Genomic DNA, 23952 nt, shown 5'->3' with positions numbered 1-23952 from the left:
CCAGCGGAACCACATTTCCATGGCATCCCCTCCTAACAGGTAGGCCAACTCTAGGACAGACCACCACTGCTGTTGACCCCATCCTGCCACTTCATGTCTAGGAAAGCTTATGATGACGCTTGGGGAAAGGCCAAGGACTCATCTAGAGAAAATAAATGCCTCAGAGATAATGCCCATTTTGGTTGGAGTTTAACTCACGGTTACTCAACCAATATTTACGGCATCACATGCCAGGCCCATGCTAGATGTTGGTGCATGAGGATAAATAGCACAGAGCACTTTAAGGCCAATGGGCAAGTAAACATGGAAAGATGCTTAAGGTACTTGGGGGGAGGAGGGGCATCAAGGAGGAGTTATGGAAGTGAGTTTTCCAGCTTATGGAAGCTTTCCAGGTTGATGGGTGTGGAGAAAGCATTCCAAAATTTCTTTTCCAGATCTCCAGGGGGAACAACTTAAGCAAAGGCATCGTGAGTATAACCAATTGCAGAATGTTTGGGTTGTAGGAGGATAAAAAATAAAAGATCTGGAAAGGTAAACCACAAGCCAGATTACAAGGAGGTTGCACACTCAAGAAAAGTATTTGAATTTTATCTGAAATGACTGGGAGCCATAGTTGCATTTACTCTGGTGGCAGTGAGGAAAAGGAGAACAGGAGATGGAGCCTGAAAAATTAATGTAGATTAGGAGCCTTTTGCAACTGACAAGGTTGGGGGTAAGGGGCTGCGTGGAGACAGCTACATGGATGGTAAAGAAGAGTTGAGTCTAGAGATACTTAGCAGGGAGAACCGGCAGGATGGAGACACCAAATGAACACTGAGGAAGGGCGAGGCCAAGTACTAAGACTCTAAAATCCCAGGATGTGGATGTCATGGAATCATAGCTCTGTCTTTGGTTTGGCCTCATCCCCAGTCAGTTCCAAGAGCCCTGGAACTGCACAAGCTCCTCCCCTTCCTCTTGCCTTTCATCTGCCTCCTCATCAATCATCAAATAAGGACTGAGAAGGGCAGACCTTTCCTGAACACCCAGCCCACACCCAGCTTCATTCCAGAAAGTTCTGTTTCCCAAAGTATTGTTAAGAAGCCATCTGCTTAGTGACGCCACTTTATATCTGTAGTAGCTTTCTTGTACACCGTGTTTATGCTCATGATCTCCTTTTCTCCTCAAACTTCCAGCAAGAAAATTGAGACTTATGGAAGTGGAAACTTGCTCAGGGTCCCAGTTTGTTCACAGTGAGTTCAGGCCTCCAACCTGTTCTTCTCCCTTAAACTCTGGGGTGATTACCATCCCAAATGACTACAAACCAAATCCCCTGTCACATAGGTGTGTCTAAGGGAAAAAGGAAACATGACTAGGGATGGAAGATGCACGGCAGATGTATTTTACCCTTTACAAATGGAACTTTCATTACTGTAGGACAAATATAAGGACCTAACCAAAGAAAATCCTCAGCTCAGAATCCTACTGGATTCTCAGGGAACCTGTTTGGTTTTCTCCTCAGTCTTCTTCAGAAACAGGAACTCACGCCAACACAGCAAATAAGAGACTTGCCTGAACAACTTTCATTTCTCACATATACACATACACACACATGCATGCGCACTCACACACAGGCTGCTCCTCAGGAAACAAGAGGCATTCTCTGCTGGCAGGCAGATGAGGTTTTCAAGCCACCTTAAGAGGAACACATAAGTTGAAAGGATAAAACCCCACTAGGGAGAAATTCACCACCATTCATATTCATAAAAACATAGCGTCTGTTTCTAGTTTCATTCTATTTTCTAACTTATTTTAATTTGAGGGGAATTTCATCCCAGATGCCTCTGAGTTTCTTCCTTAAAGAATGAACATGTTCATTTGTGAGGTGGACACCACGTAACACATACACACAAGCAACTCCTCAGAGCAGACCCTGGGGTTAGGTGAGTCACAGTCCCAGATGGGATCTTCTAGAAAGGAGGAAGCACAAGAGGCAACAGTCAGGTCAGAGAGGGAAAACCTCAGTGAAAATATCCTGTCAGCAAGCATGACAAGGGTCAGAATTGAGATTTTTCATTTAAACTCTGTTTTTTGCAGCCGCCAGAGGTAGAGAAATTATAGTGATGATTACCCCTGACTTTGGAACAGCTTATAAAGATTTCTACACCCCGTTAGCTTCCCAGGTGACACTAGAGGTAAAGAACCTGCCTGCCAGTGTAGGTAGACGTAAGAGATGCAGGTTCGATCCCTGAGTCAGGAAGATCCCCTGGAGGGGAGCACAGCAACCCACTCCAGTATTCTTGCCTGGAGAATTCCACGGACAGAGGAGCCTGGCAGGCTGCAGACAATAGAGTCAGACATGACCTAAGTGACTTAGCACACACAGACCCTTTTAGGATAAAGGCAATGTGTTTATTTTCCAGGTGAGGGAGAAACCTACTGACCTGCCTGACATCTCACCAAATGAGTGGAAGGCTAAGTATGGACTTGAATTCAGACATAAAGAAAAATTATCAGAAACTTGGACATAAAGCCAAGAGCCTGCACCTCTCCTCTCAACATCATGCTGGGGCACTGTTCAACACCCTGCCCTCAAGGCTTGGCAATCTAGGGGAATTCACCTTTGTCTGATGCTGCTACTAACTAAAAGTTTAGATTTTCTAAAGTTGCATGTTACCTTGTAAATCTTGTTGGGTCAAGATGCAAATAATTCATTTAGTAAGAGAACAGAATACAAAGATTATCTTTCCATAGGATAACAACCAGTTTTCCATTGAACCTAGCCATTTTATTATTACGTTTTGCTTTTTAGTACCTATAAATGCCCAGTTCTTCAAAATGCTCTTCAAGCAAGATTTCTTATCTAATTCTCTCATAAAGAGTTAATAAATCTTTGATATAGTATCAGTCTACATTTGCATGAGGGCATATTTCAAGCTTTCTTAAAATTCTGTTTACTGCTATGTTTATAAATTGAGGGTTACTTCCTCCAAAATAGTGAAAATGAAAGGGAAAATGTTAGTCACTTCAGTCGTGTTCAACACTTTGTGACCCTGTGAACTGTAGGCCCCCAGGCTCCTCTGTCCATAGGATTCTCCAGGCAGGAATAATGGGGTGGGTTGCCATGCCCTCCTCCAGGGGATCTTCCTGACCCAGAGATCAAACCTGGATCTCCTGAATTGCAAGTGGATTATTTACCATCTGAACTACCAAGGAAGTCCTAAGACCTCTATGGAATTATGTCCACACACCTAGTCAGGTCTGCCTTATCTTACCCACCAAATAGAGTACATTTGACCTGATTGATGCAGACAGCTGGCCTTGTGATAGGAATGGAAGGGCACTGGGAGATTTTCTCATGACTGATCTGGCATTTCCATTGTGCCAGTTCTCAGATTCATCATATATTCATCACATTGACCCCGAAAGATTTCTCTGGCAGATGAGATGACCAGTCCACCACCCAACAGGGCAGGGGCTATGAACCAGGTTCCTAGCACTCTGATGAGCTGGACTGATGGTCAGAGCTGGCTTGCAGGGAATGACCAACCCTTCCTCATCTAGGTTTGCAAATGACACACGGTTTCATGAGGTGACAAAAATGGCTGAGGGGCAGGGGTGGGCTTACATCCTGCCAGGACATTTACTCTCTGGGGGAAACCAACTAACCCTCAGGAGAGCAAACGTGACTTCAACTTCATCAGCACCTCACTCACTCCAACTCAGAAATTTAACCATCCAAGCTGCACCAAGAGCAAACACAAGGAATCAAAGAACTTAATGGATTTTGAGAGGAAGGCCTTCATTTTACATACTTAACAGGTCACTGACAGTTTTTCACACTTTATTGAGACAATCATCTGAGCCATTAGCAGGTCACATGACCCACTCTCTTTAAAACCTCTCTAAGCTCTAAAAAAAAAAAAGGCAATTCTAAAAGCTCTGAGAATAGAAGGTGGTCTGGGATTTTAGCCTGACCACTGTCTGCCAGGCAGGTTTACTGGCTACAGGCAATTCCCAGCAGTTAGTGTCTTGCCAGGGAGCTTGAGGCTGCAAAGCTGCAGCTCTGCTGGTTTTGAAGGGCCTCCTTCTGCCTGTGTTGCCCCTGAGGCTTCACTTCCATTCTGTGGACTCAGCATCTACTACAAATGTCAGAAACTGTGCTCTGTACTGTGTAGGGCATGGGTTATGGAGACTGTCTCCTCAAGGGTCTTCCTGTCCGATCAGAAACACAAGACACTGATCTAAATAGCAACCATTTAGGGTAGAAAGTGACTGGCAGTTCATACATATTATAAAGTTGTTGTGCCATGTCATGTACATTGAGTATATATGTGCATTGAGTACACATACACAGGGAGGGGAAAGTCAGACTGGCCCTGGACTTAGAAGAGATTCAATAAGCATTTGTTGAAGGAATGTTAGTCATTCAGTCATATCTGACTCTTTGTAACCCATGAACTATAACTCACCAGTGTCCTCTGTCCATGGGATTTCCCAGGCACGAATACTGGAGTGGGTTGTCACTCCCTTCTCCATTGTTCAAGGAGAGAAAGCAACAGTTGTTCAGCACGTACTATGGGCCAGGCTATGTGCCAGGCATCTTCTCCTTTAACTTCCTCCTCACAAGTATTCTCTTCGATGGGTGATGCTCTCCCTTAACAATTAGGGAAAGAGGGGCTCAGAGATGTTAGGTCACTTTCCCAGAGTCACGTAGATGGTGAATAGAAAGATAGGATTCGAAAGCAGAACCATCTGACTTACAAGATCCTGCTGTCTCAACCTCTCTGCATTTCCTCTGATCATTTTAGAGCACACCTTCCTTCTGTGCTGATCTAATTCATTTCCAAGTTGAGGAGCATCACAGAGCCAGGTTGACAAGCGATAAGGCATCCATTGCTAATCCAAGATAAGGACTCACAAAGCCATCTGCATATCCCACAATGTCTGAGTACTGCTTGGCTCTGTCTCTGGCTGTCTGTCCCGTGATGTCTGCCATCATCAACCCTGTGATCCCCTCATCTCCCTTCTGATAAAATGGAAGAATCAAAGGGCAGAGAAGAGAGATAAACGTGGTTTCCAGAGATGGGGGCACAAGCACCGCCCTGTCCCCTCAGGATTCCTCCAGCAGAGCTGACCCAACAGAGCAGCCAGCCACTGCACAGCAAGCTCAGAACCAACCTGGCTTCCATCCCAAAAACTTCATCTTCCCTCCTCTTGCCGTTTTGCCTAAACCCAAGAAAACTATTTTAATTCCTTCTCTTTCACTGCCTTTGGGGAAGAGAAGAAGTCAGGACTTTCACAGCTTAACAATGCCTTCAGCATAAAGCCTGTATTAGTGACTTAGGAGGGCCTGAGCCCACATGCTCACCTCCTCAGCCCCATCTCCTCCAGTGCATGCTGGGTAGCTCCTGAAGCACTCCCAGGGCACCATGGGTAACTCTCGACAATCTTGGGACCCAGCTCAGACCAGAAAGCTTTCTTGAACCACACTTCAGCTGTGTGTGTGTGCACATGTGGTAGTGCTCCTTCTGCCTGCTCCCACACTCATCTCTACTGCCCCCGCAGAGTGTCCACCACACTGCCTTGGACCCTCCTCTCCACGCTCTGTGACAGCAGACGATGTATCTCCCAGGAGCATAAACACTCCCAACTCTTGAGCACAGTCCTGGAGCCCAATAAACCCTAGAGGAAGGGAAGGACAGAGGAAAGGAAAGACGGGGCTCAGACTCTCAGCCCAAAGGCTTCCTTCCCAGGCTGGCCCTTGCCTCGGGCCTGGTACAGTTCCCTGCGGTCAGAGCTGCCAAGGGAGAAGAGGGTGAGGTCTGAGGAAAAGCAGGCTGAAAGGAACGTTTGTTCCCTGAGAAAACTCAAGCACGATCCTCAGGGCTCCAGTGAGGAAGGTCGGAGCCATCACTTTGGAACATCTGCAGTGCCCAGGGGGGCCAGGAGGATGAGGCAACTTCCAGTGCTCACTCCACAGATGGCCCTGGGTCTGTAGGTCGGGGGGCTATCCCAGGGGGTCTCCGAGCAGCTGCCCTAACCTGTGTGTACTGGGCTCACTAGAGGCAGGAAATTCCATGTTGTAATGGCTGGCTTTCTTCCTTTCATTCCTGATCCATGACTAGGTGGCGGATGGGCCATTAAAGCAATCATTTAGCCAGATTTTAGGAACATCTGACTAGGCTCCAAGTCTGCAGGAAGAGGAAAATATAACAGGACAAAAAGCTGGGGGCTGCGCCATCTCGCCTTCATTTCCATCGCTAGCCTGGCTTTTGAAGGGAAAATGTTTAAACGCCTGTCTTCTGTGTTGTCACTAGCACTGGATGGAGCTGAGTTCACCACTTAAAAACACACATTTAAAAGCTCATCTGAGTGGCTGCCGCCATGTTATCAAGCTGAACACATGTTGATCTGAGAAGATTAGAAAAATTGTTCCCAGTGTCTGGGGAGGCAGTGCTTTTAAACAGGTGCTTTTCAAAGAATAAGCCGTTAAGAAGCACTTTGCACACATGTAGCCCCTGAACCTGAAAACAAATAAAACTCACATCAGTACCCAATCAGTAACTCTGAGCAGTAGACTAGAGAATCTGGCTGGCTTATTTTAGAGATGCAATTATAAAAGGTTGCTATTCCATTTATTTTTCATTTCCTGAACACTTAATGACGGTGGAATCAAAAATCATTTTTATGTTGGACCTGCACATTTTTTATTAAAATATAGTTGATTTACAGTATTGTGTTAGTTTTAGGTGTACCATATAGCAATTCATTTATTTTTTTCTGATTATATTCCACTATAGATTATTACAGTATATTGAATATAAATCCCTGCATTTGTAGCATTTGTACATTCTTCCTAATCAACTAGGGAAAAAATCACATTCTCCTTCATATTTTACTTTCCTTTTCCAAAAAGGAATTAAGTTTTTGTGGAAATTTAAATTTGTTCCTTCCATTTACCAAGAAAATGGTATTACTCTTGTTTTCAATCTGTTCTATCTCAGTTTAGTTTCAAGTTGAGACTTTATTTCATTTCCAGCCATGTAAAGAGTGGCTGGTATTCCTCTATTACCTCTTACTTTTGGACATAATTGCTTGGTGAGGCAATAAGCCTACTGGGTAAATCAAACTCTCTACTTTTCACTCTATACATATGCTTCAGTTATGTTAGAAGAAACCCATATACAACACTTCCTTCTGCAACTAAGTTTCAAACTGTCATGAATCAGTTGAGCGAAAGCAGAGAGATATTGAATGAAAACACTTTTTGCAATAAATGTTAAGCCCTTCTCATTTCACTATTAGCTTTGGTTTCCTGCTGATCCTGCTGTGATTAGTCATGTCCGACTCTGCGATTCCCATGGATGGTAGCCCACCAGGCTCCTCTGTCCATGGAATTTTTCAGGCAAGAATACTGAAGTGGGTTGCCATTTCCTATTGCAGGGGCTCTTCCCAACCCCTGGATCGAAACTGTGACTTTTATATCTCCTGCACTGGCAGGTGGATTCTTTACCACCGCGCCACCTGGGAAGCCCCAGCTTTGCTATAAATTATGAAATAGGCAGGTGGGTTAACATCCTTTGTTTTCAGGGCTCCTTAGCATTTTGACAACAAATAAAAGCCGAGATTTCTGGTTACATGAGTCTATATCCTGAAAGGTGGCTCAAACCAAACGAAAGAAGAAAATAACCTGAGAACGAGTCCAGCATCCTTTTCCTTCAGGGGCTTGATATTATAGGGCCTAATCAGGATTAATGAACAGCCTGCAAAGTGCCCTAGTGGCACCAACAGTATTTGCCTTGGTTGAGAAATTTGGACTTGACTCAGCCCATCTGCTCTCACTGCAGCCCAAGGTTGGCTTTCATTTGCTGATCATGCTGTCAACTTGGTTTAGAATATACATGGGTGAGGCATATGCTTGGCCTTGCTGCCCAGGGAGATGCTGGCATAGAGAAATGTGAAGGATCCTGATTGAAGCTCACATTTACAGACTCTCCTTTTCTCTTCTCCCCTAGTTACTGTGACAGTGGGAGGCAAGCAACACTTGCTCGGACTGTATGACACCGCAGGACAGGTACGTTTTTCTTATCTTGATTCATGAAGGGTTTGGGAGGGCAGAGAATGATCCATTTGACTAAGTTTATGGGGACTGATGGTGTAGACATTACCTCCTCTGATGACCTGGGGCGAATTTATCATATACCCAAATGACAACCAAAATATTTTTAATATCTTAAAAATATCTGTAATAACAGGAAACTAAATCATTATGAGATTCAAGGTATTAATAAGCAAATACCCATTCATTTATTGATTGATGACTATCCCTAATCAAAATCACATATTTCGTGAAGAGTTCCAATTTCTTCTAACCCATGCCAATTCCAGATTCAGGGTTACTGAGTCAATTTCATAAATTTTAGTTTCATCCACTATCTTTTTTCCATGTTGTATTCTTTACCCACTCTTTATTTTAAAAGCCTAATGAGCTGTGGAAAGGTACAAAAAGAGATAGGGAATGGGGGTCAGGGAATAGAAAAAAGATGGATTTAGTATCAGAAGGAGAAAAAATCAGGATCCTGGATGGTTTCCCAAAGTGAGGGTCAACCCCTGAACAACTGGAGTTGAATCTAAATTCTCTATTCTTGAAATATGCTCATTCTGTCAGAAATATTTCTTCAAGTCAGAGATCTTGGCCAACCAATATGTAAAGCAATAGAACCCTCAATTCTTAAACCAGTTAACACATTCTCTGCTAGGGTGAAAATGTCACCTTATCTTTTTTTCCCTTGTATCTCACATGTCATTACAAAAAGTTTCTAGTTATAAGTTCACGGGCCAGAGGGGCAGTGGTTAAGTAATTGATGGCTATGACCCAATTTCTTTGACAGAGCTTTTGTTACCATATATCCTGTTTCATTTATTTAAGTCAAAAACAGTGGGTTGTTCAGTCTGTCCAAATTCATACATCTTAAGTCCTTTGGAGTAAACATTTGACCCTGCTTATTCCCACTGTGAGTCTCCTGGTAATTGTTATATGTAGTTATGCATTTATCTAGATTTTTTTCACAATTATCCGGAGATACGTGTTTTTGCTCAACTTGAAAACAAAACAAAAAAAAAGTCATAATAAATAAAATTCTCCTTGGGATTTCTGTATGCATTGGCAAGAACCACTGTATAAATGTCTTGCTGTTGTTGTTCAGTCGCCCAGTCATGTCCGACTCTTTGTGACCCCATGGACTGCAGCACGCCAGGCTTCTCTGTCCCTCACCATCTCCCAAAGTTTGCCCAAGTTCATGTCCATTGCATCAGTGATGCCATCTAGCCATCTCATCCTCTGATGCCCTCTTCTCCTTCTGCCCTCAATCTTTCCCAGCATCAGGGACTTTTCCAATGAGTTGGCTGTTCACATCAGATGATGGTGGCTCAGACAATATAAATGTCTATGGAACATCAAAAGCAGGTGTTCCACAGACAGGCAGAACCAAGCAGTGGAGAACTTGAAAAATCTAGCAGCAGACTCAAAGCTTCTAAAAGCATCTAGTTTCCCCTCACTGGCAGATGGGTGCTTTAGCATCCCATCAGGAACCAGAAAGTGGAGGAGACCTCTCACATCAATACCAAGACACACAACTAGGAAAGGATGCCCACAGACACGCAGATTGGAATAGTGAGTGGCTCCTCTGTGCTAAGGTACCAGACTTCAGTGCAGCTCCTGCTTGACTCCCCTCCACCAGAAAGCATTCCAGCAATGGAAGGAGGCTGCTCTTTGGGCTGGAGTTGCCTATTCTCATTCAATCACACAGTCACTGGGGTACCCCCATTCATCAGGACTCACAGCCTGAAAAAGAAAGTGTACACCCTTCTCATACATAATCATATCTTATGAATATAATCCAGTTTGAAGAGTTCAACACAGCAAGGATTATTGCCTGACTCTGAAACCTGTTTCCCTTGCCTTCTAAAAAAGCTCCCTATGCCCCCTGCCCTGTGCCCAGCCAGTTCTCCCTAATTCTATAGCAATCCACTACAATTGTCAGCTTCTGTGCATTAACTGTTCTCAGAACAGCCTCTCCCTGGCTTCTATTTAATTTCAAATCCAACAAAACTGCATAAAAGCAGTTTAAGTATTCTTTCCCACTGCTCCATCTTTTTAGAAAAATTTTAAAATAATACTAATATCGGAGTAGAGACTCTAAAGCAGTGGAAAAGACATGTTTAGACTCCAAACTGACCCAAAATTCTGACACAGGAGAAAGTGACAATTGCTGATAGAATATAACAACAAATGGGTTACAGATAATTCTTCAACTTAACTTTCACTTTAATGCTTTCCACCAGCTGCTTTGAAAGCCTAGAGGTAGACAAGGTGGGGGAACATAAAATGTGGGGAAAAGAAATCAGAACATATCTTAAAGTCGGTTATAGAACTGAAATTCCAAGATTAGGACCTTTGAAAATGATTTAAATAGTGCCGTAAAGAACCAGAGTAATTAAGCAAAACAATTGCAGGCTAGACCTAAGGGAGACCTTTGAGCAGTAAAGGGCTGTGAAGTGTCGGAATGCATTCCACTGAAGGATTCACTTAATTCTTTACGTGGAACAGTGGTTCTCCGACTTGAGCAGAGAAATGAGAATCACATATAGGGCTGGTTAAAACCCAGTCCCTGGGCGCCCCCTCTCAGAGCTGCTGACTCTACGGTTCTGGGATGGTGCCCACACACTTAAATTTCTGACAGATAACTTTGAGAACCACTGTTCTAGAACCTTGGGACTCAGAGTCTAGACAGCCAACCAGCAGCATCACCAGGGACCTTATTAGAAAGGCAGAATCTCAGGCCCCATCCCCCACCTACTGAATCTGAAAATGCATTTTAAGAAGATATCCTGGTGATTCATACACACATTAAAACTGGAGTCTTTGTTGGTTGAAACAGTGTTCCTAATGTTAGGAGGATGCAGTGAAAAATAACCATTACCCAAGTTGATTGCCATGGCTTCACAACTCTGCCAGTAAGGCTTTGTGACAAATTTAATTTAGAAGCATTGTCCCAAAATTTCCATTCCCAGCTTCAGGGAAGATAACCTCCTCAGTTATATTCTCACAAATGTTGCTGAGGTCACATGACTAAGGAAGATCTAGAACTAATTCAAAATTACTCATTTAATCAGAGTTACTAACAAGAAAGAAAGGTAATCTCAGAACCAATTGATTGTTCCCTGAGCTGCAAAAAAAGAAACAAGCCTCCGAACCTGGCTATAGGGTTCCATCTGGCTGTGAATAATTAGATTTTCATACACGAACAAACTTAGGAACAGGGCCCCCTCATCTTTGTCTTGAGTTAACCAGGGCTCACAGTTAAAAACAACCTCAAGAAGCACACGTGTTCAGAAAGATAAAGTGCAAGAAAATATTACCTCTACCCTCAAAGTCAGCCCTGGACAAAACCATCTGACCTGGTTCCCTCCACTTTGCCACACCTCGTCACCTCGGGCACCACCGCAGTCCCACTAGACTTGCCTGAGACACCTTCCGGCACCGCACAGCCAGCCCAGCATCTGCTCAAGACAGTTTGTAACGAACTGCATGCATACACTGCCAGCATGAGGCAGCTGCTGGCAAACATTAGCTCTCTTCCCAAACCCCTGAAACAAATGGATACTTGAGCTGTGAGTGGAGCTCTTTGTAGACAAAGAGTCTTCAGAACTCTGGTTCATCTGTTCCACAGAATTCCAAACATTCAGTTAGGAAATGAAGTGAGGGGCTTTTTCACAGGGTCACTCTACATGTTACGCCCCAGCTCACACCAGGGAGGCTGATAAGGCCCAGGTATGTAAGCCGAATCTATTTAGGTCCTGCCTACCCACCAGGGCTTCCCTGGTAGCCCAGAGGTTAAAGCGTCTGCCTCCAATGAGGGAGACCTGGGTTCCATCCCTGGGTCGGGAAGGTCCCCTGGAGAAGGAAATGGTAACCCACTACAGTATTCTTGCCTGGAGAATCCCATGGACAGAGAAGCCTGGTAGGCTACAGTCTACAGGGTCGCAAAGAGTCGGACACGACTGAGCAACTTCACTTTCACTTTCACCCAGCCTGCACAACACATGCCCCAGTAGCGTGTGGCTGAGAGGCTTTCTGAGAGGGATTTCTAGAGCCCAGGTCTTTCGCTTGACTACAGAGTCTGGAGCTGACTTTTTCACAACATGCTTACAGGCCAATTTTAAAGCATGTTCATGAGAGACTTGGGCTTCCCCAGTGGCTCAGTGGTAAAGAATCCACCTGCAATGCAGGAGATGAGGGTTCAACCCCTGGATCAGGGAGATCCCCTGGAGAAGGGAATGGCAACCCTCTCCAGTATTCTTGCCTGGGAAATCCCATGAATGGAGGAGCCTGGCAGGCTACAGTCCAGAGGGTCGCAAAAAAGTCCAACACGATTTGGTGACTAAACAACTGCATGAGAGACTAGGGGAGAGAGGAAGCAGGGTGGGGGATGCTGCCGCAAGCCTGGACATTTGCTGGCTGAGAAAGGCCGAAATGGGAGAGGGGTCTCTCCCAGGTCACGGCCCAGAACCAGGCAACCCCCACCCCACCCCAACCCGGCCCCCTAGAGTGGGACCAGTCCCGGTACTAAGTCACCTCATCTCTGCCTCTCATGGGCCCTGGCCTGCAGGAACAACGTGAGTAAAACCCTGCTGCAATTGCAGCCTCTTAGGGCAAACTCCAGGACAGACGTATCTCAAAGACAGCATTTGCAAAAGTGGCAGTTAGCTGTGCTGCAGGGAGAAATGAGACTCTCCTGGTGTCAGGAGCCTGGCTTCTCAGCAGGATAAACCCCTGAGTTCTCAGCACATGAGTACCACTGGATTAGGGCTGTCCTCTTGTGGGCAAGTACAGATTGGTGTCTGTCACGGAGAAACCACAGCAGCTCAGCTGTCCCCAGTGACCATTACTGTATGAGAGTAGGAAAGCCATCAGTCATACCACTCACTCAGTCAGGGCACATCTTCAATGCCCTAAATCCTGAAACCCTTCTCCTACCCTCTCCCTGAATCCCCATACTGCCCATACCTCCACAGGGGCTGGAAAGGGAGACATATGACCAGGTAGGGAGGCAAGTACACCAGGGGTTCATTAACGGCAGTGACCCAGGGCCCACTTGAAAGGACAGGAGCCTTCCCGTTTGTTATTAGCTGACCCAAGGGCCCTCTGGAGCCCAGAATCCAACTTCAACTCTCTATGTTGTCTGCCTAAAACCTCAGAACAAATGTTCTTCCTCAATGAGCGACTCAAACTTTCTTGCTCATGTGCCTCTTAATATGGTTTTAGAAGTGTTCAAACTCGGGGGCAGGGGGTGAGGAAGTTGACCCATGTGACAAGTTATTGCTTAAGAATAATCTCAGGACACAATCATATTTTTCTCATCATGAAAAATGGAGCTGTAGGGAGGATGATGGAGAAGGCAAGGGCACCCCACTCCAGTACTTTTGCCTAGAAAATCCCATGGACAGAGGAGCCTGGTAGGCTGCAGTCCATGGGGTCGCTAGAGTCAGACACGACTGAGCGACTTCACTTTCACTTTTCACTTTCATGCATTGGAGAAGGAAATGGCAACCCACTCCAGTGTTCTTGCCTGGAGAATCCCCGGGACGGGGAAGCCTGATGGGCTGCCGTCTCTGGGGTCGCACAGAGTCGGACACGACTGAAGCGACTTAGCAGCAGCAGCAGCAGGGAGGATGACCTCCCAACCACTAAAGAATCTGCTGTGTTTAAGACACAGGTCTGTGGTCTACAAACACTGACACATTCTATTCTCAGAGCAACCCTCTAAGGCCAATACTATTATCAACCTATTTTACAGATAAGAAAACTGAGGCAGAGAGAACTTACCCAAGGTCCCACAGTAGCCACAGGCAGGGCTGGAATTTGAACCCTGTGAATAGGTCTGTCTAGCCCGCGTTCTTAAGCACTAAACTGCACTCCTGCCCTCTGTGTGCCGCCCACATTTTCCAAACCAAGCCTGACAGATCCAAATGTACTTATGGGAGAATAAAAAGAGAGACCATGCTGAAAATCTGGGGTAAATGTCATTAAACCAAGAGGACTTGGAAGCAAATTTCTATTTCCAATTTGACGTGGGTACGGGGGTGAGGAGGGGTGAAGGGACTGCTCAGTGCAACTCTCCTCTCCTCCCCACTCAAAGTGTGGTCCCAGGACCAGCGCCACCAGGAAACCCATTAGAAATGCAACTTTTCAGACTCCATCCCAGACCTGCTGCTGAATAAGAATCTGCATCCTGACAAGATCCCCAGGTAATTTAAACACATGCAAAGTCTGAGGAGAGCTGGCCTAATGGTTTCACTTACTCACCATCTGTGCCATCACAGTGTGGCTGATGCAGACATATTTCAAATACAAGTGTTTAGTCCGTCTGTCTAAGGCTGAGGCTGAGGCTGTCCCTGAGCTTTTCTTGTTTGATAATCACCCATAGTTACCCCCAGAACACGAGATTTGCCTTCAAAGCAAACACTCTCCTGCCCTCAGAATGAAGTTGGGTAAAAAGCACTCAAAAGCCTACCTTTACAACATCCCACCCTTCTCTCCACCCCAACCCCAGCCTCTTTGTCTACTTTAGCCCTTGAAGCCCCATTCAAGTCACTGTTGCAGTCTTCCATTCTCAGTTTCAACATTGGAAGGGGACTCAAATACCAGATAGACCACTGACCCTTTATATCATCTCAACATGTGTGCATCCAACCAAGACTCAAAACGTGGTCGTGGTGGTTTAGTCGCTCAATCGTGTCTGACTCTGTGACCCCAGGGACTATAGCCCACCAGGTTCCTATGTCCATGGGATTCTCCAGGCAAGAATACTGGAGTGGGCTGCCATTTTCTTCTCCAGGGAATCTTTCTGACTCAGGGATTGAACCTGCATCTCCTGCACCAGTAGGCAGATTCTTTACTGCTGAGCCACCAAGGATTCCCACTCAAAACGTGCTCCATTGCAAAAAAAAAAAAAAGGAATCAAATTATCAGCTGGTACAAATTTAAGTCCCCCAACCTCCCAGTCCCCAGCCCTCAGTCTGAGGGAACACTTACTTATATTAAGCCTGAATCCCCTGCTGTGTTTTATAGCTGCAGTCCGTGGGGAAGAGGAGCTGAAATGGGTCAGGCCAGCCCAGGTGTGAGCCTTCTTTAATGGTACACTTGTTCTGTGGCCCCGATTCAATCATTCAGTGTCTACAATGGAGTCACCTAGAGGACCCGTTAGGTCACAGAGCAGGCAGCCCTGCTCCCAGAACCTCAGCGTCAGAAGGCTGGCCAGCACCTGGAAATGTGCATCCCTCACGAGCTCCCAGGTGATGCCCATGCTCCTTTGGGAGCCACTGCACTAATGATCTCTAAGCCCTCTTCCAGCCTTGGAATTGTATTTTCCCAATTCCGTCAAAAACTATTCTATAGTATTCTATTATCAGAGAGTTAACTAAAAGCAAGGCTTCCCTGGTGGCTCAGTGGTAAAGAATCTGCCTGCCATGCAGGAGACCTGGGTTTGATCCCTGGGTTGGGAAGATCCCCTGGAGAAGGGAATAGCTCCCCACTCCAGCATTCTTGCCTGGAGGATCCCATGGACAGAGGAGCCTGGTAGGCTACAGTCCATGGGGTCACAAGAGTTGGACATGACTGAGAAATTAACACAAGACAAGAGAAATTTCACCTCTCACTTTCACATAAATCGAATTGTTTCCCATATTTTCATTTTTTCCCCCACCAGATTTCCAGTTCTTATTTACCTTATATAGTTTTTATAGCATCCTTAATGCTATATGCTAGGCATTCAGTAGGAAATTAATTAATCTTTTTAATTGGAATTATACAGCAGGACTGAGCTTCCCTGGTGGCTCAGGTGGTAAAGAGTTCGCCTGCAATGCAGGACACCTGTGTTCAATGCCTGGGTGGGGAAGATCCCCTGGAGGAGGGCACAGCAACCCACGCCAGTATCCTTGCCTGAGAATCCTCATGGACAGAGGAGCCTGGTGGGCTATAGTACATGGGGTCGCAAAGAGTCGGGCACCACCAAGCAACTAAGCACAGCACAGGACATACAGCAGCACTAAAATTTCCACAGAAGAGAGATCCAGAATACAGAGCAGGATAAAGCCCAATGAAGGACACAGTCAGAAGTCACCCAGTTGGACCTACTAGGAGAGAAAATTATCAAAAAACCAAACTCCTGTCACCTTCCCACCTATCAGCAACCCAGGGTCTTCCTAACTTTCCCATAATGTAAATAGAATTCCTTTGAGAGTTTCTGGGTAAAGAATCAAGTAAACATGATCCTTTCAGACTACCAGTTATTTGCTTATCTAGTTGTGACCCAATTTGTCCAGTTGTGACATTTCTCCCAATTATGTTGTTTTTTTAGGCTTTGAGGTTTTAAATATACAGTGTCTGCTGCCATCTGGTGGTACTTTCTGGTAGATGCAGACCTAGAGACAGGCCTTTCTTTAGATCTATAGATACTACACCCACACCATGGTCTAACATTTCTTTTCCTAGATCCTTGGGTAAAGCATCAATCCATATTAAGATTCCTAGAGAAGTGAATTTTAAAGAAAATGCTTAATCTGTCACTTAAAATTCTGGGCTGAAACAAATTACATGTTCACAATTAAGAGCTAGAACTAGATTCAGGCCAAATACACTATCCTGGTGTTTAAGCTCTGCAATTTTGGTCCAGTGCTGAATTTCTCTACCCCTTAATTTCCTCTTCTATGAAATTCAGACGTTGATGTACCATGTTTTCAGGGCTAGTGAGAGGATTCAACTAGATCATGCATGAAAGCTTGAAACAGTGCCTGGCCCTTAGTAATAAGCCCTTGATATGTCTTCAGTTGGTAGTCAAGGAGATGTAACTCAGTTGTTCTCAACTCCATGCCAACCTCAGGCCAGTGAAATTAGAATACCCAGATACCCAAACCCACTCTCAAGAGATTCTGATTTCACTGATCCCAGGGTAGGGAAGGAAGAGGTAGGTAGTTGGCTAGCAGGGCATCGGGAGGTTTTTAAATCTCCCCAGGTGATTCTTATGAAAACTACAATAAATGATCCATAGAAAAGCCACGTATTCATTTGCAGGTCACAGCAGACCCCGTGTCATCCAGTCAGTCAATAGCACTTATGGAATATTTGCTATGGATGGAATATAAGTGGGGCACGAGAAAAAAACAACACAGCCCCTACTCCATTTATGACAATGCAGATGAGAGGATGAAGTGACAAGAAGCAGGTGGTGTCAGGAACAGCTATAGATTATGGGCTGGGAAGGAGAGTTCTTAGCTTGTGGACTTCACAGCTACTGTGAGAGAGAAGGGAGAGGGAAGAGAGACCCTGGGAGAGGTTTGGCTTTTAGGGCTAGTTGTGTACAGAGGAGGCGGTACTTATAAAAGATGTTGTGCCCTCCCACCACTACCAGCCTCAGCATGCAGATACACACACAGACATGGGCACAACTTGACTGAGATGCAGTCGTAGGCCTGGCTCCGATCAGTTTTTAAGCAACATATTCAACTCCCAATTAACTGCTTTAATAGAAATGTGGTAAATGAGCCACAATAACTGACTTCTTGTGTTTCTAGTTCACTTTTTTTTAGGATTTTAGGATTATTCAGCATCCTTGCCAGCCTGCATTGCATTTTGCTTAGGCTGTGATAGAATTAGAAGCAGTAATAGTGTACTGAGCCCACGTGCTGGGCACTAAATGACAGATACACACATGCTGACCAACCAGAGATGACCATGCCTGACATTCCAAAGGGTTTCCTCCCAGGCACATGTGTACATAGCCATGTGTACCCCCTTTTAATAAAGATGTTATTAGAGTCAATAGAAAGTGAGGTCGATATTTTTAAATATCCGTACATATTAAGTTTAAAACAGCAAGTATCAGGACTTCCCTGGTAATCCAGTGGTTAAGAATCTATTCTGCAATGCAGGGGATGTGGGTTCAATCCCTGGTCGGGGAACTAAGATCCCACATGCTGTGGAGCAAGTAACTAGGCCACAACTAGAGAGTCCACACACTGCAATGAAAGTTTTCACATGATGCAATAAAGATCCTGCATGCCTCCCTAAGACCTGATACAGCCAAATAAATAATTTTTTTTAAAAAAGCAAGAATCATACAATTTAAGCTATATAATCAATTAATTTTTAAATAAACATGTATATGTTATACATGTAAATAAATGTTAAAAGTTTAGAAGGATACTGTTACAAAATGGCTCCATCTGGGAAGAGAGGAAAAACTATTAGAGATAAAGCGCTGGATAGAAACAAACTTTTACTTCTAATTCTATGTCCTTACATAATGTTTGAATATTTACAGTGAGCATATATGTTTTATAATTTTTTTAATGTTAGAAAGAGTGGTAAGGACAGACCCTAATAAATGAACTGATACATTGTCCATTTCTATGTATATATGTGTAAGTGTGAACATACAGATTTGGTTGCACCTATGTATATATAATGTGTGCTTGTATGTAGTATGTATATGTATATGAAGTATACTGTAGTGTGTATGAACACTGGTGTCATAATGTGGTATGTGAGAACATGTATTATTAATATGTGTATACAGTATATACAAATAAAATATACACACACACATAAAGTTACTGTGCACTTGTTACCAAATTCTATGAAAAAAGATAAAACCTAATAAAATAGCAGATTTTACCTTGGAACCTCCCAAAATATTTTATATACACTAAAAGGTACTTGCTGACTTTTCCCAAAGTTGAGATGATTCAACGTTTTTCTTTGTCTCTATCATCTCCCACTAAAATAGCATATACATAAACATCTTATGCAACCACAAGCTCTTCAACCAAAGCATATTCTGGTCTGAAAAGTCTTTGGGGAAAAATTATTAATCTGGTATCTTATTTATTAGGTCACAATATGGCTTTTAGGTAGATTTAGAAATAAATCCCAAATTCTTAGCTCTAACCCCTCACACAAAATATTTCTTCAAATATTGTGGTGTATGCTTTGGCAACAACTCGTTGCTTTGCATTTTAGTTAGCTTATTCTAAATTGAATTTCAATGCAAATTTTTTTAAATTACATAAGGAGAGAATTTCTGTGCTTTGGCCATTGGCCTACTACTTTAAATCCATATTCAATACAACACAATTCCCATAGACACAAGAATCGCAATAATTCTTCTTGAGTTATAGTCATTAAAAGGATGAACCTTATAGTATGTAAATTATCCCACTAAAGCTATTTTTAAATGTTTTTAAGGGTTTTGTTTCATTTTGTCTTGTTTTTTTAGTTCATCTTAAAAGAGGGCAATTCATAATTGCTCTGTACACAACAAAGTGTTTTCCTGGCCAATGGCTCCTTTCCTTCTGGTCATACAGGGAATCACCAGATTCCAGGGTCGGGGAAGGAACGGCGTCAGAGGGCGCTGCGGGGGAACCTGAAGTCTGCGTCACTCCTGGAACCACCCGGGCCACACCTCACCCTGTTGCATCAATACAAACACACAGACTCTTTGCTCTTCCCACAGGAGGATTACAACCAGCTGAGGCCGCTCTCCTACCCCAACACGGATGTGTTTTTGATCTGCTTCTCTGTCGTAAACCCTGCCTCCTATCACAACGTCCAGGAGGAGTGGGTCCCGGAGCTGAAGGGCTGCATGCCTCACGTGCCTTACGTCCTCATAGGGACCCAGGTTAGAAGGCGGCGTGGCCGGGGAGGGCGGCAGTGGGGGCTTATCAGAATGGAAAGACCCTGTGGGCATCTCCTGGACATCCTGTTCTACCAAACACTGGTGAATAGAGGGTCTCAGGTACAACAGTCCTATGAACAGCCTTTATCATGAACCACGTGGTTATTCAGCCCAGGGCTGAAAAGACAATAGAACTATTGCATATGTAACAGGAAGTTTCCGTGGGGCCTTTAAAAATTCTTCTCTCCACTTTTTGTCTTTAAAAAACAAAGTCATTTTTTAAACAGACACCCTTCTCCAGTTCTGAGTCAGAGGAATGAGGTGTAGATGTCAATTACACTTATTACCTAATTTTTTTAATATCTAAAATCCACGATTGTTTGAAAGTCACAAAATAGGTGTGAATGTCAAAATGACCGCAGCAATCAGAATAGGCTCATTATGACAGAAACTCCTCAATAACAGTCCTTGAAAAGGAAGACAGAAAGTCACTGTTCCCTATTCCCTTGAAGGCCCCCGGTCTTTCAGATCTTAGAAATGATATTAAAACAGATATATATAAGACAAAGCTGCAATTGTAAAAGACTTTAAAGTGTTTTGAAAGCTAATAAAGTTCCATAGTTTGAATTTCCAACAGTAAGCCAGTTCCCAAACACATTAGAGATTGTTCTAGCTCTTTATAGTTTTAAATAGATTGTTCTTTGCTATGTTAAAACCCAAATTACTATCCCAAAGACACAGAAATGTAATGATACTGAAGAGCTTTATTGTTGTCTGTTTCATATGCAGCTGCTTTCTACTTCTCATTTTACATTCTGCTTGACCAAGAGAAATTTTCAAGTAAGAGAAAGGAAAATATTTCCAAGAGAATATGTGGACTAACAGATCCATAAATATAATTAACACTTCTGTTCTGAAAGATAATTATTTGTTTGTTTAAATAAAATCTTTTGCCTCAACTCTAGATGATAACGTTTGACGATTTGGTAAGGAAATATATGATGGGACATGCCAACATCTTTGTATGATCCAAATCCTTTTTATAACCCGTGGGCACTAAGTTAAACAATTAAGGCAAAAAAATAAAACCCACCCACAAAGTAGTAAAGCTGAGAAATGGGCTTTCAAAGGGAGCCCTAAAGTCATTTTTTCTTTAAAACACAAGCTTTGATGTGCCCATATTGACACGCATGCATGTATGCATGGGTTCACACACAGAGAGATTAAAGCAACTTAAATATTTAAATTTTCAACCCTCATCCACACATGGACGCTATTTTTGAAGTAGTTCTATGTTTGAAAAGATTAATGTTTATTCCTTGAGCAAGCCCCTTGGAAATTCCTCTTTAGAACTTGCCTTCAGAGCCTACAGCACATTCTTTAGAATATCCTCACAAGTGACAAATCTTCATCCCTTTGAGTATGAAGATTTGGTTTGGAAAAGTCTATGTATATAATATACATATAATCAGAGCCAGGAAATAAACTATTAGAGAATTGGTAATATAACTAGAGACCAAATGAGGTGTCACTGCACAGTAATAAGACTGATTATTTTGCATATCCTATAAGTAGTGTAGGAAACTTCTAAAGCATTTGAAACAGCCACAGAATCATTTGAATAAGTCCTCAGCTCCCAGGGTAGTAGTGAAATTTCCCTGATAGCTCAGTTGGTAAAAAATCCTCCTGCAATGCAGGAGACCCCAGTTCGATTCCTGGGTCAGGAAGATCTGCTGGAGAAGGGATAGGCTACCCACTCCAGTATTCTTGGGCTTCCTTTGTGGCTCAGCTGGTAAAGAGTCCACCTGCAATGTGGAGGACCTGGGTTCCATCTCTGGGTTGGGAAGATCCACTGGAGAAGGAAAGGCTACCCACTCCAGTATTCTGGCCTAGAGAATTCCATGGACTGATAGTCCATGGGGTTGCAAAGAGTTGGACAAGACTGAACAACTTTCACTTTCACTTTCCCAGGATAATAGTTTTGAAGGCTAAACTATAAGGAAAGCCTGGGGTATACATATACAAAGAACTCACTTTAATTCTAGACATAATATGGCCATGTGTATGTACTTCCTTAAAGAAAATTCAGCAATTTCACGGGTGTCAAGTGGGAAAACATCTCTATTATGTCACAGTTTGAAATATCTGGTAAGGCCTGAAAAAATGAATAAATGTATCACATGTGTGTTTTTTGCCAGATTGATCTCCGAGATGACCCCAAAACCTTGGCCCGTTTGCTGTATATGAAGGAGAAACCTCTCACTTACGAGCATGGTGTGAAGCTTGCAAAAGCGGTACCGATTTTGAATTTCATTTTCAATGGTTTCTGAGAGACAAGTTTGCTGTATGCTTTAGAATGGAAGAGCTACATAGGCTTTTGCTTTAAAATGCAAAGTGTTCAAAATCATCTCTCTGCTTTATTCATTTCCTCTGTTCAAGTCAGGCTGGAAGGGACCATGTGGTTGGCATTCTTGTCAGCCAGCACTGTCTGGTTTTCATTAAGAAAGAAACTTGATGAATTTAAACAGCTGAAGCACTTATCATTTGATTTAGCAACCTTTAGAATATCCATTTGCCATATTGAGTATGAATAAAGGGAATCATTAGATAGATATTTGTAAACCTCACTGCTTATTATCCATGTAACTCGTTTAAATGACTCCATAAAAGGCATTTTGTGATTTTCCTGAGAGAAACTTAGATTTGCATCTGGCAGGGTTGTATTTGTTTAGTCTTTCTCACCCTATAATGAGTAGCCACTTAGAGGAGCTGGATTATGTCACCAACAGCATCTTAAAAGAGTAACATGGACTGAAAGGTAACTAGCTGAAGAATCCAAGGGGCTATTCACAGATAATAACTACTTGCTCACAGCTGGAACAGTTTCCATGATCCTTTCCATGGTCCTTTCTTCATTCTTAAGAGCTAAAGAATGATTTTGTTGGGGAAACAATTTAGACCAAATCTGTCTCCCATTTACTGCCAAGATGTGCACAAAAGCAGACACTAACATGTCCATGAGAGAATGAGGTACCAGATACAAAAGGAGGTTTATAAATCATATTCCATAACCTCCTCGTTGGTTTAGTCCCAAACCCATCAAGCCAAGCCAAAGGTCTCAGAAATTTCTCTTTTACTTTATTTAACTAACTGTGCAAACGCATGCCCTAGGGCAGAGTTAGGGGTCCCCTGCTTTTAAATAGGTCAAGAGTCACATTAATTACCAATTTTTGGTAAATAAAAATGCATGCATTTCTCTTATTAAACCTTTCTTATAGGCAACAAAATTAAGTGATGCATTTGAATAGAAATGAATTAAATAAAATTCTGTTTCTATGGATTAATACATGAGAACATCTCACAAATATTTGAGAAACTGAATGCTTCTAGGGGGCTTCCCAGGTGGCGTTAGTGGTAAAGAACCTGCCCGCCAATGTAGAAGACGCAGGTTCAATCCCTAGGTTGGGAACATACTCTGGAGAAGGAAATGGCAACACACTCCAGTATTCTTGCCCTGAAAATCCCATGGACGAGGAGCCTGGCAGGCTACAGTCCAGGGGGGTCACAAAGAGTCGGACACGACTGAAGCAACTTAGCACTATGCTTCTAGGGATGGTAATGTTAGAACCAGCGGTGGGAGCCACCCATCCTGTTCTCACTAAGCACTTTATAAGCTCCATCTCATTTCAGCCTCTTGCTCCCCTCTTAGGTAGAGAGCAGTGGTCTTCTCTTACAGTTGAGGACCCAGAGTCTTAGGGAGATGAACAGGTTTGATTCACACAGCTGATAATAGGGGTGTGTGTCTGTTCAATCGCTCAGTTATGTCTGACTCTTTGCAACCCTTTGGACTGTAACCTGCCAGGCTCCTCTGTCCATGAAATTTTCCAGGCAAGAATACTGGAGTGGGCTGCCATTTCCTACTCCAGAGGATCTTTCTGACCTCCCCACCCCCATGCACCTGACCTTTTGTAAACCATCTCCTCAAACCATTTCTTTTCCCACCTATAAAATGGGCACATGTCAGACTTCCCTGGTGGTCCAACGATTCAGACTCTGCACTTCCACACAGAGGACACAGGTTCAATTTCTCGTTTGGGAACTACGATTTCATATGCCATGTGACACAGCCAAAATTTTTTTAAGAAATGGGCACATTTCTACAGGTTCTTCTTCCTTTTCCTCAAACATCCAGCTTCCATTCTCTCCCTAAAGTACTTAAACATGCTATGCTATGCTA

At 43.5% G+C, this 23952-nt stretch overlaps 1 protein-coding gene and 1 long non-coding RNA gene across 5 annotated transcripts in view; one reads left to right on the top strand and one right to left on the bottom strand.

The window, feature by feature from the left end:
* The window catches only part of RHOJ (ras homolog family member J), a 105712-nt gene that overhangs the window by 60280 nt on the left and 21480 nt on the right, over positions 1-23952 (top strand). For all 3 annotated transcript variants that reach the window (XM_086318915.1, XM_086318914.1, XM_086318912.1), the window contains exons 2-4: positions 7995-8053; positions 19554-19718; positions 21914-22009. In XM_086318915.1, the coding sequence (XP_086175041.1) occupies positions 7995-8053; positions 19554-19718; positions 21914-22009 (320 nt within the window). The remainder of the gene's footprint in view (positions 1-7994; positions 8054-19553; positions 19719-21913; positions 22010-23952) is intronic.
* The window catches only part of LOC147364210 (uncharacterized), a 151492-nt gene that overhangs the window by 108593 nt on the left and 18947 nt on the right, over positions 1-23952 (bottom strand). The window lies entirely within an intron of this gene.

Source organism: Bos grunniens, chromosome 10 (assembly GCF_055505025.1).
Source record: "Bos grunniens cultivar Pamir isolate PY7600 chromosome 10, Bosgru_T2T1.0, whole genome shotgun sequence".
NCBI lineage: Eukaryota > Metazoa > Chordata > Mammalia > Artiodactyla > Bovidae > Bos > Bos grunniens.
The sequence above is the reverse complement of the archived record's forward strand: the minus strand, read 5'-3'. Positions and strand labels throughout refer to the sequence as shown.